Genomic DNA, 14,083 nt, shown 5'->3' with positions numbered 1-14,083 from the left:
CATCACTGGGAAAGCGCAGATGAATAAAAATAAATAATGATAAAAACAAGGATGACTACTGTAAGTTATCGACCCACTCACCAACCGAGCGCTCCTGGCCACGTCTCTCTCCCTCGGCTAGCCCCAGCAAGAGCAGTGCAAAGAGAGGAGGCGAAGGCCAGACGGCAAAGATCAGCACACACAGAGGAAGGTTACAGGGAGAAAGACAGGAGGCGAGGAAGAGGAGGAGTAGAGGAGGAGAACTGTATGTCAGATAAGAGTATAGTTCACACACACACACACACACACAGGCCAAAGTGGAGTTAATGTGTCGAGGCTATGGAGGCGTTCAGAAGATGAGCAGAGCTGCAGCTGGTGGAAGGAGCGATGAGCTACAGCAGCAGAGAAGCTTCTGTACAGATCTGAACCCCAGGGGATGAAATAAATAAAGTATCCCGCCACTGCTGGCTTTGAAAAGAGCTTCAAGATTTTAGTTGCAGACACAGAAAGACTAAAGGGTGTATGAGAAGTTACATTTAAATTTAAAAAAACTAACAAAAAAAGGTTTGATGAGATCGAGAGAAAGGGGATCGCAGACTCAAGAGCCACCGGAGTCAGTGAATAAGTCTTTGTGTTGAGCACAGTTCAGCTCAGGTTAAGCCTTTGACTGACAACTTGGCTGCGGTCGGTTACAACTTGTTGCCACAGGGATGATACTCCAGGTTGAGTCAAGGTAAGTACCCTTTTATGTAATTAGTCTGGATTAGGTTTTGGTTTGGAGGATGGTTGAGAGGTAAAAGGTGCAGAGCTTGCAGACACATTTGTTGCTCCTAGCCAAGGTAAAAAAAAAAATCAGACGCGGTGGCGAGACTCACCAGCGTGTCCCCAGAGAGGACCTCCAACAGCGAGATCAGGTTGTGTCCATCTCGAAGGTCTTCGTACAGGTCGGTCACGTGACGCTGCGCCTGCCAGGACAAAGGGAAAGAGGACATGTCACGAGGGAAAGATATGGCACAAGGACTCAAGATGCAAGCACCATGAATAACCCATACTTTATACAGGGACAGCTATACAGGACTGACAGCTGGTACATTTGTATTACTACCGACTGACGCAGAGCACAAACAAACATTTTAGATTGTCTTCCATCCAATCACAATACTGATTCTTTTACAAAAGTTGTTGCTGATGACCACAATGTGACAAAAGGCATTTTACTGATGGCAACAACATGTGGTGCAGTTTACTTTAAACACTTTCAGCTGTAACAGAAGTGCTTAATGCTGATTTTAAAACTGCTACCCAGCTGTGTTATGTAAGTTTTCCACAGTGCTCAGAGTGTTCTCTCCGCTAGTACAACTCTACACAGGTCAGGAATGCATCGCCGTGAGCAGCCAAGCCTTACTCCAAATACCAAATGTCAGCTGCCATCCCTTAAAAGTGATAGATGGGACCGAATGAAAGCCAGATCAGTGCAGTAAAAAAAAAAAGCGAAAGGTGCGTTGGTGACCAAAAAATATACTGAAACACAATATATCTATAACTGAGGTGTGGTGCACTTGCAACCAGTCAGTGAGGGAAGATGTTGTGGCGCTGCCAGAAAACACAAGATGGGATAGGAAGGAGGTCTCCATGCAAAGTCATCCCCATTGAGCATACATTTAGTGCAGTCCTGCTGCAACGTGCCAGTACCTACCTCTTGCCTCCGATGCTGGTTGAAGAGGTACGAAAGATGGAGGAGAGAGAACACAATGGAGAAACGGAAAGAATGGAAACAGACAATGAATGACAATGAAACGAAGAGCAATTATTTGGGTGAGATGGAAATTTAAGATGACAAAGAGTACACGAGACAGAGAAGATAAAACACAGAATAATTAACAAAATCCAGTTCATGCATCTTTCGTCTGAGTGTGTTTGGTCATGTGGGTGAAGGAGGCCTCGGCCCTCAAATGGAATGAAAGCACATTTCCTTTGCAAGTTACAACAGTGGCTCATTTATGTTGGCAAGAATTTCAACGCAGTTATCCAAAGCTGAGATATGCTCCTCCCTTCCGGCAGAGCGAAGATGAACACATCTGGATCCGAGTGGAGTGAAGGTAGCCGATGCTGCCACCACTAGAGGTCACTACATACACATTTAAAACATCCTCAACACAGTGTGTGGTGTGGTTTGATCAACTTGAATAGTTTAGTGTACTACTATTTGAGAATTATCTGTATCCTTGAGTTGCACACGATTATATAAAACATCTTAATCAAACACTATTGTTAATTTCCCTTGTTCGAATTTACATTTTTGTGATTATCTTGTAGTGCATCTCCTCAGTGTGTACTCCATCTGTCGTCACCCCTCAATTACTTGAGGCCCCGCTCCATGTGATCCGCCACACCGCTGCGGCTGAAAGGTAGGTGTTATGCTACAAATTGCCCCCTCTCGGACACAAAAAGAGCGGCTCTGTAAACTTTTCAAAGTGCAAATCATTACTGTAGCATCCTGGTCCCTCCACATGACTGTCTGGAAACAAAACACTTAACATGCTTCGGGGTGAGCGTAATGTTTACGTCATCTTGTGCAATCGCTCTGAACTCTCGAGGTGATCCTTTCATGAAATCAATCTGCAACTATTGTAGTTTTTAATCTAATCAAATGTAAGATTCTGCCAGAAAGCAGATTTTTGTTCTGCAGCTGCTCTGTCGTTCCACAGTATAAAAAGATTTACTGAGCAGAGGAAACCACTCGATGGCCCTTTACAGCTTTTCATGGCTGCACCCAACCTATAGAACTGCCCTTGTGAAGCCAACCATTAAGCCATTAAATCAGTTTAACGTCAGTTTAACCTTAGAGGAGCACATTCAGCCACAGAGTTAACACTTTCCCAACCAAACATGTGCTTTTTTCTTCAATGACATTTTGAGCTGAATGTAGGTGGAGATGATGTTCCTCTTCTTGTTTTAATACATATTTGATAAGAATATGGACGAGCAAACCTTCAGCTTTTGAGAAAGAATATGCTTATGTTATATGGGTTATTCTTAAACAATGTAATGACAACAACCATGTCAATGTGAATACTTCCTAGTTTATGCCGGGCATGAGCGCAGGTAGCCAACCAGACCCGGGAGTCTGTGCAGCACATGTGCTACCGTTGGCCTTAGCCACCGTGGGCTCTGGGTCGACACCAGAATTTGCCTTTTCAGAAGGAGGCTAAGTGAGTCCAGATGTCTGTGACGCACCCTCCAGAATTCACAGTGAACACTTAAGAGAAACAAGAGGGGAGTAACTACGGTATGTTCTCATACTGTGGTAGCAGAATACGTACGTTAGTACTGCACATTCATGGAAAGGAAAACAATCTTATTTTTTCCCTCATGGTCCATTTCTTTAAAAAAAAAAAAAAAATGAATGGCCCTGTGTCTGTGGAGTGACTATATATATACAAATAATGTGGAAGCACTTAATGTCATAAAAGCATTGCTGCCAATGGGGGTTTCCTGGTAGAAAAGTGGCACAAGCAGGGGTATTTTTACTGCTCAGTGGGAGGGGTGTTGTGTTACGGGGGCTAATTTTTCACTCCTAATGAGGAACTCCAGAGTGAGGAGTACGGCCTGTTTGACTTCACCCCCATCCTGACCTGTTTACCTCCCCTCAACGTGTGATCTATTGGAGGGGCTTTCAGGTCGTATAGTTTGAGAACAGAGAGTGAGGTAGGTGAGAGTGGATGTGAGCTGACGGATGGTTTACACAGTCTCTCAGCTGATGACAGACTGGACTTCTGGTAAGCCTCCCCATCACGGCGCAATGTTGGTGGGAGACAATAACGGACTGGCTAATGTGTGTTTATGGGAGTGGGGGTAGTTAGGTGTCGGTAATCATTTCCACAGGGTCACACACAGGTGGGGGATGGATTAGATAATGATTGCCCGTCACTCAAAATAATCCACAACATAGCAGTGCATTCTGGGAATCTGATGAGACATCTGACTGGAAATGTTGTTGCATAAAATCAATGCTGTTCTGTTCGAGGTTCTCAGATCCTCTAATATTATCTTCTTTATATAGACATTATCCCCTGTGATTATTGTTTTGATCAGAGTGTATAATATTAACAGTACATCAAAATTCTTGCCAACACAAATATAAACCATCTCAAACTATTTGCATCTGTAATGATAGTGCATGGATTTCATCCAAAAGGTGTGATCTGAGTTGCAACATATATCTAACATTCAACACAGCATCCTGTAGCTGAGGGCAAATCAGTACGATGATTCACTGAGAGAACATCTGCTGTTTGCCACTGGTGTTATTTAGACCTGGACCAAAAACAGGGCATGTTACCCTTTGATATCCACCGTGGTTTTTACGTAAGAAAAGCAGTCGACCACATGTTCGTGAGGTTCAGAGAAAGTGAAATTCGGGGACACTTTTTTGGTGAACTTACACTTATTTAGCACAAGTGTGCCTTGTTCGTGTGAAAATGAATATGGAACATGTCATTGTAGGCATGAGTGAGCATTAAAGGCAGGGTTGATAGTTTACATTCTCTTTACATCCCAACAGAAACCAATAAATCAAATGCTCTGACAAAAGAAAGAAGAAGAACCAGGTATCTCGGCGCTCATTGGGCGTCACTGGAGTCTTCCACAAGCTGCTAGCTTGACAGCTGTGAGTACTAACAACAGCCATGTTTGTTGTTTATGTTCATAATGGTAATTTTGGGAGGCCTGAAGGGACGGACTGTCGGTGTTGCCGACTTTTTCGCTAGATTTAGGGACTTTTGGAGCTAGTGCTGCTAGCTACTGTCATTGGGAGAAGAGTATGAAACACTGGGCTGGGCTTTTCGATTGGATCATTTAAAAAAAATCGTACGTACTCGTGCTAGTTTATCGAGATTGTCGACCCCGCCTTTAATGTGCCTTTAGTAGTAGAATGAGAAACAGTGAAAGTCAAGGACGGGTCCTTACCTTTATCAAGTGCTTGTTCACCCATTTTGTGAAGGTCTTTTTCTGTACTCGATCTCGTTCATCTGCAACACAGAGAAGCCACGGTTACACATCAGACACGTATGAAAAGGAAAGAAAAACGGGCTTAAAACGGGCTGCAGCTTAAGTTGCGAGTTGAAAATAACAGCATATGATGGATGTATTTATTTGACATAAAAGCAGCAAAGGAAAGAGGAAATCCCTGAGATACCAGACTTGTCTGATTTCTGCAGGACAAACAGATTCATCACCGGGTGAAAAAATGCCTCTTGACTGTGCACGCCTGCACCTGAGTCAGACCGCATCAGAGCACATTCATTGTGAGCAGATGCGCCCCTATTGTCTAGAAACTTTGTATTAGCGAGGTTACATCTTTCTGTCTCTCTCTATGACACTACTGCCAGCTGGGCTCTTCTTGGACAGAAACATTGATGAAAAGGATTCCATCGTAAAGGCCAAATGTTCTTGAAGTGTTCAGATACTCTGCATTAATACCACAAGGCATGGCAGAACTATTAGAGCGCCCAATTTTCCAACAAGAAACAACAAGATCCTGGCAAGGAGCACGCCCACTAACGACAACAAACCTGCATACACCCAATACCTATTGCTGTTCAGGCAAAAACCACAAGGTGTGGCGCTGCAGCGTTGATTATGAATCGGCCTGTTTTCAGCCATGTGAACCTACTTCATCTAAAGGTTGTGGTTTAATGAAGAGTTTTCATTTCACAGGATGACAGGCGATGCTTTGATAACCGATCAGGCACATTTCGGGAATTTCTTCCCTCCGTGCCACTTCATGTTTTTTTTACTGAGAATCACTGAGTCACACAGCAAATACTTCCATCCACATGATGCCAGAATGAACTATGGACGCCAGCACAAAGTCCTCTGTCTTATCAGTTTGAACTAGGGAGTGATCTAACCGTCTACTGTACCGTATAGTGTGACACACCCAGCAATGAAAAGCAAAGGGCTGTGATTCAACATTAAACCTAAATAGGCGCCCAGAGGCTACGTTTGTTTTCTCAGGAGGGTGTCAGCAACGACTTCTGCAAATGTGTTATGGAACTGTGTTGCCATGGAAACCTTATACAGACACCACAGACCTTTAACCTCCTCATTTATCATTCAAACCAATCCTCCATTTGGGGAGGGGGGCTGAGCTTTACTATGTGACCTCCGTGGTTCTACTTCCTGCCAGAGTGGAAACGTGATGATTGGTTACACACACACACACACACACACACACACACACACACACACACACACACACACACACACACACACACACACACACACACACACACACACACACACACACACACACACACACACACACACACACACACACACACACACACACACACACACACACACACACACACACACACACACACACACACACACACACACACACACACACAGAGGCTGCTGTAGACAAAGCAGCTTCCCAGAGGAGCTGCACCTTGACCTGTTGGGTCTGATTAGGTTCTGTTCACACCACGTCACCTGATCCCGTCTCAACCACTGTGACTCTTTGTGGACTCTTGATAAGTGATGGCTCAGCATCGAGTGGATAGGGGCTGAGGGAACTTCAAGTATTAAATATCAGCAGACACAAACAGGTTTAGGTGAGGTGTGGAGTCTACAGCCCAAAACACGGTACTGTAATGGAGTACATTTACTTACATATTGCACTCAAGTACAAGCTGAAGGTACTTTTTTACTCCATTACATTTATCTACCTTGCAGATTAAAGGTTTTCACGCAGAACATACAGTACAATAAACGTATGATAAATTATGATCCTATGCCATCGATTAAATTAGCTCCACCATAGCCAGATATTTACACATTAATGCATTAGTGATATTAACGTAATTAATAACAATAGATTTTCCCTGCATGATGAGTACGTTAGGTACATTTAGGGATAGTACTTATTTACTTTTACTCGAGTGAGATTTACATATGGAATCAGTTCTGTGTGTGGTGAAGAAAAAGAAGAAGACCAAGAAGAAGCAGAAGAAGAGCAACCACACAATCACAAGATTCAAAGTAACTCCTGCGTACCACTGCACGGTAAAACAGGGCATTTTTTAGGGCAAAAAAAATAGGAACAAGCTGATTTGAAAAAAGGAAGGAAATGTAACACACTGCAGCTCAAGTGACTCATTCACCCCTAAAACACATGCACACACTACACAACAAAAACTGTGAATGGGCTTTGCTGACCAATACGAAGTGAGGAAGCTGCTGATGCATTAGGAAAGGGGGAGTATCCTCCTTTCAGTCACAGAGTGCAGGAACACTGGACAGTACAGTCACATCACAATAACTGCACATCTGCCATTTTAAATGTTGCTGCAGAGCACACACTGAACACTGAACACACCACCACCTGTGGAATCTGACAACTTACTGATGTACTGTACAAAATCATGCATTATACAAAACGCTAACCAACCAAGCCTCACCACATACACCTCTTCTAGATCTTATACACAGAAAACCTCTGACCTGAACATTATCCAATGCTGAAATTTCATTAAACACTCCTCTCACCTCTTTACTGGAAGAACACATCATTCTTGCCCATAGGCGTCTCACACATATGGGAACAAATAGATCAAGATAAAGACCTGCAATTAAGCTATTTCCCATTAACTGCCACCATATACTGGTACCTTTCCTGCCGTCCGTAGACTTCAGCATCCCCTGGTAATAGCCTTCATCTGAGGGCACCCTCTCTCTGCCCATGCTGTCAGAGGAGAAATTCCTGAACTTCTGCTGCTGGGAGTTCATCTTCACCGTTTGTCAGCACACAGAATAATAATAATCCTAACGATAAAATATCCTCCGCAGGTTTCCCCCTTAATAGCAAACTTCTGCTTTTCCTTGCGTCTATCTGTCCCTCCGGCCCTCGGTTCGTCCCAGAGTACGCAGTCCTGTGGCCACTTCACAAACCTATGATTTCTCTCCCCTTCTTGCCTCCTCACTCCCTCGTTGGGTTTGACTCTACCCTTCTTTCTTTTTTTTTTCCCTCTCTCCCTTTTTCTTTCTCTCCCGCTCACTCTATTCCTTTCAGAGCAAATGGTGCCTGTGGGCTATGAAGTCTGGGCCTGTCCTTGTGTGTGATGAACGAGTGTGTATTTAGTGGCGCTATAGTGTGTGTGTGGAGGACACGGTGGGCAGGGCTCTGAACACACCCCTTCCTCTCGCAGCGTGTCACCGAGGCGGGGACGGACGAGGTGTGGTAACCTGCTCGGACTATCACTTTATCGCCTTGCTTTGCGCAAGAAAACGCCCACACTAGTAGAGTCACTAGGGATAGTAAAAAAATCATAAATGTCAGTGCTGATAATTTATTACACTTTATATTGCACTGAATGGAACTTTAATGAATGATATACAACGTACGTCCAGCAGTAACATAGATATCCAACAAGAGCCTAAAAAGGTCAAAACGTTTCACACACAAATACACGTCCTTCGTGGGTTAATCATTACTTATTCACAGCATTCCTCAGACATTTCACATTAGGAGTTACACACTGTGACGAGAGAGAGAAAAAAAGAGAAGAGATGGGGGATGAGATAGTTTAGGGAAGGGCAGCTATGGATTCCAGACAGTGATGAATGACCACACCCTGAACATCACTGACTTAGAGAAATATACTGTACATGTAGCAACTCATAACTGAGTGATTGAGCTTGTGCGTGTGCTTAGAGACCGACTGTCAATCAACACACCCGGCTGTGATTTCTTCCTACAGTTGTTGCAGTGCATTTTCTCACTTCTTCATTGAAGCATTATTTTCAGTTCTGTGAGATATTTTGCCTTTTGATTAAGTTTTAGTAACTGTAGCCGAAGCTCCTTTCTTTGGCTGTTCAGTCACGGTCACTACTGTTTCTCAGCCGAGCTACACCTTTCCTGCTCTGTGGTGTTTAATCCTAACAAATTGGAGAGCATTGAACGCATCACTTCCTGTTGCCCAGAGGATTTTGCCAGGGAGGTGCAGGCAGACAGTGTTTACAACAGCAGATACAAAACAACACGTGTTACTTGAACACTGTTTAAGTTCATTACTTCGGGGTTTGTAAATGGGAAATTCTATTTCTAGGACACCCATTTTCCATGATGGATTAATCTGCCAAAATAAATGACTTTGGACTATTCAATCAGTCATTAAATCCAAATGACAGGATGGATTTTTTGGCAGTTTCAGCCCAAATGTCTTTTAAAGCAACCCCCATGTAGCTTCTGCTGAACAGCAGCATCTGTGGCAACAAATACTGACTGATGATAAATGCTAAAATGTAGCGCAACAGTAGCACAAGCAGAAAAGACTCATGCAGTCAGTACAGTGACTCAGTAATGTCAGATTCCACACAGCAATGTATGCGTAAATATAGCTAATATTAGCTCAAATTAGCCACCATGATCTACTGGTTATACCAAACCAAGAGAGGCAGCATGGTGCAGTTTTATTGCTTATGACTTTTTTTTTGCAAAAGAAAGATTGTGTTATTACGTTAAAGTTTCTCTGCAGTACTCAAAAACAGTTTGGGGCTGATTTGCACAAAGTACTTCTATAATGGGCCCCTATATGCCTAGTATGTGCTGACAGCTACAGTAAGCTGGAGGGCAGGGCGTGTCCTCCCTCTGATAAATCCTTCATGTATATATCCCATTCCCCCACCATGACTGGCATGACTTTATCAGGCATCTAAAAACCACTCTTTCTTCCAGAGGCGCTGGGTGTTGAGAACGACCTGTACGAACATGAAGGTGCCTAATGTGTCAGTGTAAGTGTGTCCGTGTGGGTGTGCGAGTGTTGACTCATTTTTCGAGCCACGTTAGCAAAATTTTCAGAGACACACCTTTGTAGTTCCATACAATGTCTAGGCAAGCTGAGGAATTAAGGAGTGGTATGTGGGTAGGTAATTAAACTGAAAGAAAGGAAAGGTATCACACCGAATACAGAATCTTCTGTAGAACTGAAGGGCTTTGGTTTATGCATACAGAATGAAACTATACATGCTGTAATTAGATTCAATTAGTTGTAGCATATCAGGATGTAATGAATGAACAGCAAAAGGTCTATAAAGTTTTTCATTACCAGAACAGACCATAATGTAATGTAATTGAATCAAACAGAATACTAATGGTTTTCCAGGTTATCTGAGAGGCAGAAGCAACAGCAGACAGTAAGTGAGAACTCGTTGACGTTCTGGCAGTGGAACATGTACCGACACCGTTTCTAAACCTCACGGGAAACACGAGCAGACCCAAGTGGGGAACAGGCGAGGATGCAGAAAAGTGTGGAACATCTTAGTCATGAGATCTTTCCAACGAAAAAGGAGGCATATGATTAAGGTCTCAACATGCTTATTACACTGTTCCCTCATCTGGCTTTATCAAAACCAGATGGAACACTTTGGGCTTTTTATAAGAGCGGAGACAGAGAGAGAGAGAGAGAGAGAGAGAGAGAAAGAGAGAGAGGGAGAGAGAGAGAGAGAGAGAGAGAGAGGGGGAGAGAGAGAGAGAGAGCTTGGTGAAAATAAGAGAAGGAGAAAGTATTTTCTTTCTAAATGACAAGTTTGATCATTTTTCACGATGGAAGTGACAGAGAAGTTGGGGTTCTTCTTCCCACACTGATCTTTCATTACCCAGCAGATATTTTGGCCTTGATACTATATAGACTGCATCGGCTAATGCTTGCTGGGCAGCCTTTTTGCAGAGGAAGGTTGGGTTTAGGTGAATTTGGACTTATAAATCCTTGTTTTCCACACTTACTAGTCTACAGATAGCATGCTTTATCTGTTTGTACTTTTCCTATTTCAGTGAATTTAGGGGTGGAGATCATTTTTAGCCATGCTAGCTTTAACCAAAGATGGTTTCTGTCATTTTAGGTAGTTCTTATCACGCTGATTTATATTCAAGTGTTCATTTCTCTGATAAGTTTGGTTTGGATGAATCCAGGGTTATTTTGGCTTCACTTCTGCACAGGGGGAGGAAGTGGAGACGCGTCGTTCATCTTTATAAACAGTCTATGGTCCGATACTTTGGTTTAATACCTGCAAAACTAAAGACATTCCCATCAGCCTCAGCTCTACTTTGTGTTTGCAAGCAAATGCTAACATGCTAAACTAAGATGCTGAGCATGGTAAACATTAAACCCGCTAACCATCAGCATGTTAGCATGGTCTTTGTGAGCATGTTAGCATGCTGACGTTAGCAGAATGTAGCTCAAAGCAGCGCTGTGTATAAATGCAGCCTCACAGAGCCGCTAGCCTGGCTGTGGCCTCTTGTTACCAAACAAGACACTGTATCATTGTGAAAATGGTTCGGTATAATTACCATAAACAAACCTGACCACCAACATCATGGGTCGGTTCTGTCCCTCACCAGCGCCTGTGGTCCTGAAAAACCACATCCCCCATAAACCCTTTAGCTGTCGCCATTTACTTTGTTCTGCGCCAAAAAGATGATCACGTCTAAAAGTAATCTCAATCACTCACTTCTGCCTATGACATGATTTCCAGCAACTTGTTAATGCTATTACTGATGCAATAGATACAAAATTCAGTTGAAGACGTCCATAGGCAGAGAATATGGATCTGGTGAGCTCAAATCATTTAGCTTTAACTCTATCCTTTAGCATCAATCTGTTTAAATCAAACAACAGCTACATAAAACACACTATGTTGCCCATACAGCGTGCTTGTATGCCTCTAATACCGACAAACACACGGTTGAGCTTGCAGACATTTAGGGCTCGCCTAGAACAACCTGTATTTAAGCACTGGGGACTCTATTTCCAAACAAAGCAAACACATTAGAGGACAAAAGAAGGCTGAGAATATGTCATTATGGTTTTTGAATGTGCTGAACCGCAGAGGAATTTCAAGGGTTTACACACAGAGGGAGCATGGACAACACCTTTCATCGTAGAGGATGAAGAAGGATTTGCTATACCTCTCTCTTCTCTATCTCCCTCTCACATGTGTTTTCCATCACTCCCTTTACTCTCTATCTCATGGCCAATTCAGGTGAAAGTGTGAACATTTACTGCGATATGAGGCCACCACACCCCGTGGGGAAAGGAATGTTGATAAAACTAGGAGCAGCCTAAACACACCCTGGATTATCATCTCAGTTGTTCTGTAAAAAGAGGAGGAGGAGGAGGAGGAGGAGCAGGAGGAGGAGGTAGGAGGAAAAGGAGGAGGCAGGGCGAGATAGCTGCCACCTGAATCACAGTGCACGCCAGATCAGATTTCTGTGCTTAGCATACAAAGCCAGTTGAGCAGAAACAACAGAAGCTTACGCCATGTAGGGAGAGATCCCTGGCAACACGACCGTCCTTATGAAAGTAAGGATTCGTAAAGATCAACAGCAGTGTTATCCAGGCTGTGATGCTCAGTACATGACTCAAACACTCTGGCATGTGGCGCACCATCATCTAAATCCTTTTTTAATCTGACATGAATGAATGATTCCATCGAAAATCCAAAAACTCAAAAGCAAAACACAGACTCTCTGGATGTACACTATCAAGGGCAGCCTGTTTCTCAGTCAAGCTCAGCTAATAAGAGCACTGAGGTGATGTTATTAAATATAATTGTGTTAAATTAACCGTTGACTGTGTTTAATAAATCAGGTGCACTTTTTTTTTCTAATCCTGTTCTGTAAAGGGAAAACTAAAAGACATTTTGATGCCTTTAAGATGGTTACATTTTGCTAATTTATTTATAAGCCCATCCAGCTGATGCAAAATAGTCTCTAAACATCCCATCTATTAACAGGGATGTGTGTCATAACTGTGCCATGATGCGCTGTCCAGTTATTATCCACAAGCATCTCAAACCTGTCAGCAGACTTTAGATAATGTTGTCAGAATTAGATCTAACGATGAAGCTGCAAACCCAGTTTAACTCAGACCCAACAGGCCCTCTGGATTAGCCTCGACAGCTGAGCTTTAAAATAGCTCAGTGCTGAGCTCTAGAAGTCTCAGAGGAAAGCCCAACATCTGGGATTGTTGCTAATGTTTAAGTTGGTCAACTCAAAATGCAACAGGGCGATTGGGTGAAACAGCTGAAGTAGCTGCAGTTTCAATGGCACAGAGGATAACATTTAAAGACGCATGTGTCTCCCTCTGCAGGTCAGAGCAACGAAATGTGTTACCTCTCAGTTAAGGTGCTGTCTGAATTAGAATAGAAGTTGTAACAATAGCAATTTCATAGCAGTTTACAAAATGAAGAGTCTAAATAAAGTGTAAGTAAGCAAATATTTAGAGCTGTATTAGTGGTGTTTTGTGACCAGATCTGGAGTCATACTTCAGAGATGATAAATGAATCTGAAATAGCAGGGACTGTGGGTTTGGATGTGATTATGACCACCAACTTTTCCGTGCTTTGCTTACTTCACTCCATAGTGAAATATACCACCTCAATAAAAACAGAAGATATTCATGCTGACTTTGTCTCCGTCTTCACGGCTCATTGCTGTGCTGTTTGCATACGGCTGTTCAGCGCTCTTCTTCTCCTGTTCCAAACAAACTGGAAACCCAAAACCTGAAGCTATTCACCTCACTTTCATATAAAACAAAGCCCCACCTGACAGAAGCTGTAACGACATCTTATCTTATCTTATGACGTAATATTTGACATTTTAGCTTGAAAAATTATGATCAATTCACAAAATAGTTACCAATTACAGTTAATTGACCAATCGGTTAATGAAATATTGTGGATTATTAGATTAAATAAAATGTAAAAACTGATTTAAAATTACTAAAAGTACACAAAAAGATGCTTAATTTCAGTCACAAGAATAAGTAATGTGTTGTTTCCAACCTGTGTAATTGAAAAACTGCACAGAGACAACTGGATTGTCTCAAACTGAACCAATAATAAGAAATATTAGACCTCATAATAATCTGAATAGTAGGTTCCCCTTTTCTCTTGTGTTCTATGAATCCATCATTATGACGTGGTGTTTCCACATGCCATCTCATCCTTGTAAATGTGGAAAAAGGGGGAACTTGAGCAACGTTTCCATGACAACGGCTATAAACATACAGAAGCATGTGCAGTGACTGACTCTTACTCA

The 14,083-nt window shown here is 42.7% G+C and overlaps 1 protein-coding gene across 1 annotated transcript in view; it reads right to left on the bottom strand.

The window, feature by feature from the left end:
* LOC141779856 (plectin-like) overlaps positions 1 to 14,083 on the bottom strand; it is a 182,201-nt gene that overhangs the window by 70,288 nt on the left and 97,830 nt on the right. Inside the window, exons 3-4 of the mRNA XM_074654881.1 lie at positions 4,948 to 5,009; positions 855 to 944 (exon numbers count right to left, since the gene is read on the bottom strand). Of these exons, the coding sequence (XP_074510982.1) occupies positions 855 to 944; positions 4,948 to 5,009 (152 nt within the window). The remainder of the gene's footprint in view (positions 1 to 854; positions 945 to 4,947; positions 5,010 to 14,083) is intronic.

Source organism: Sebastes fasciatus, chromosome 12, assembly GCF_043250625.1.
Source record: "Sebastes fasciatus isolate fSebFas1 chromosome 12, fSebFas1.pri, whole genome shotgun sequence".
Lineage (NCBI taxonomy): Eukaryota > Metazoa > Chordata > Actinopteri > Perciformes > Sebastidae > Sebastes > Sebastes fasciatus.
This window is presented reverse-complemented; position numbering and strand designations above follow the sequence as displayed.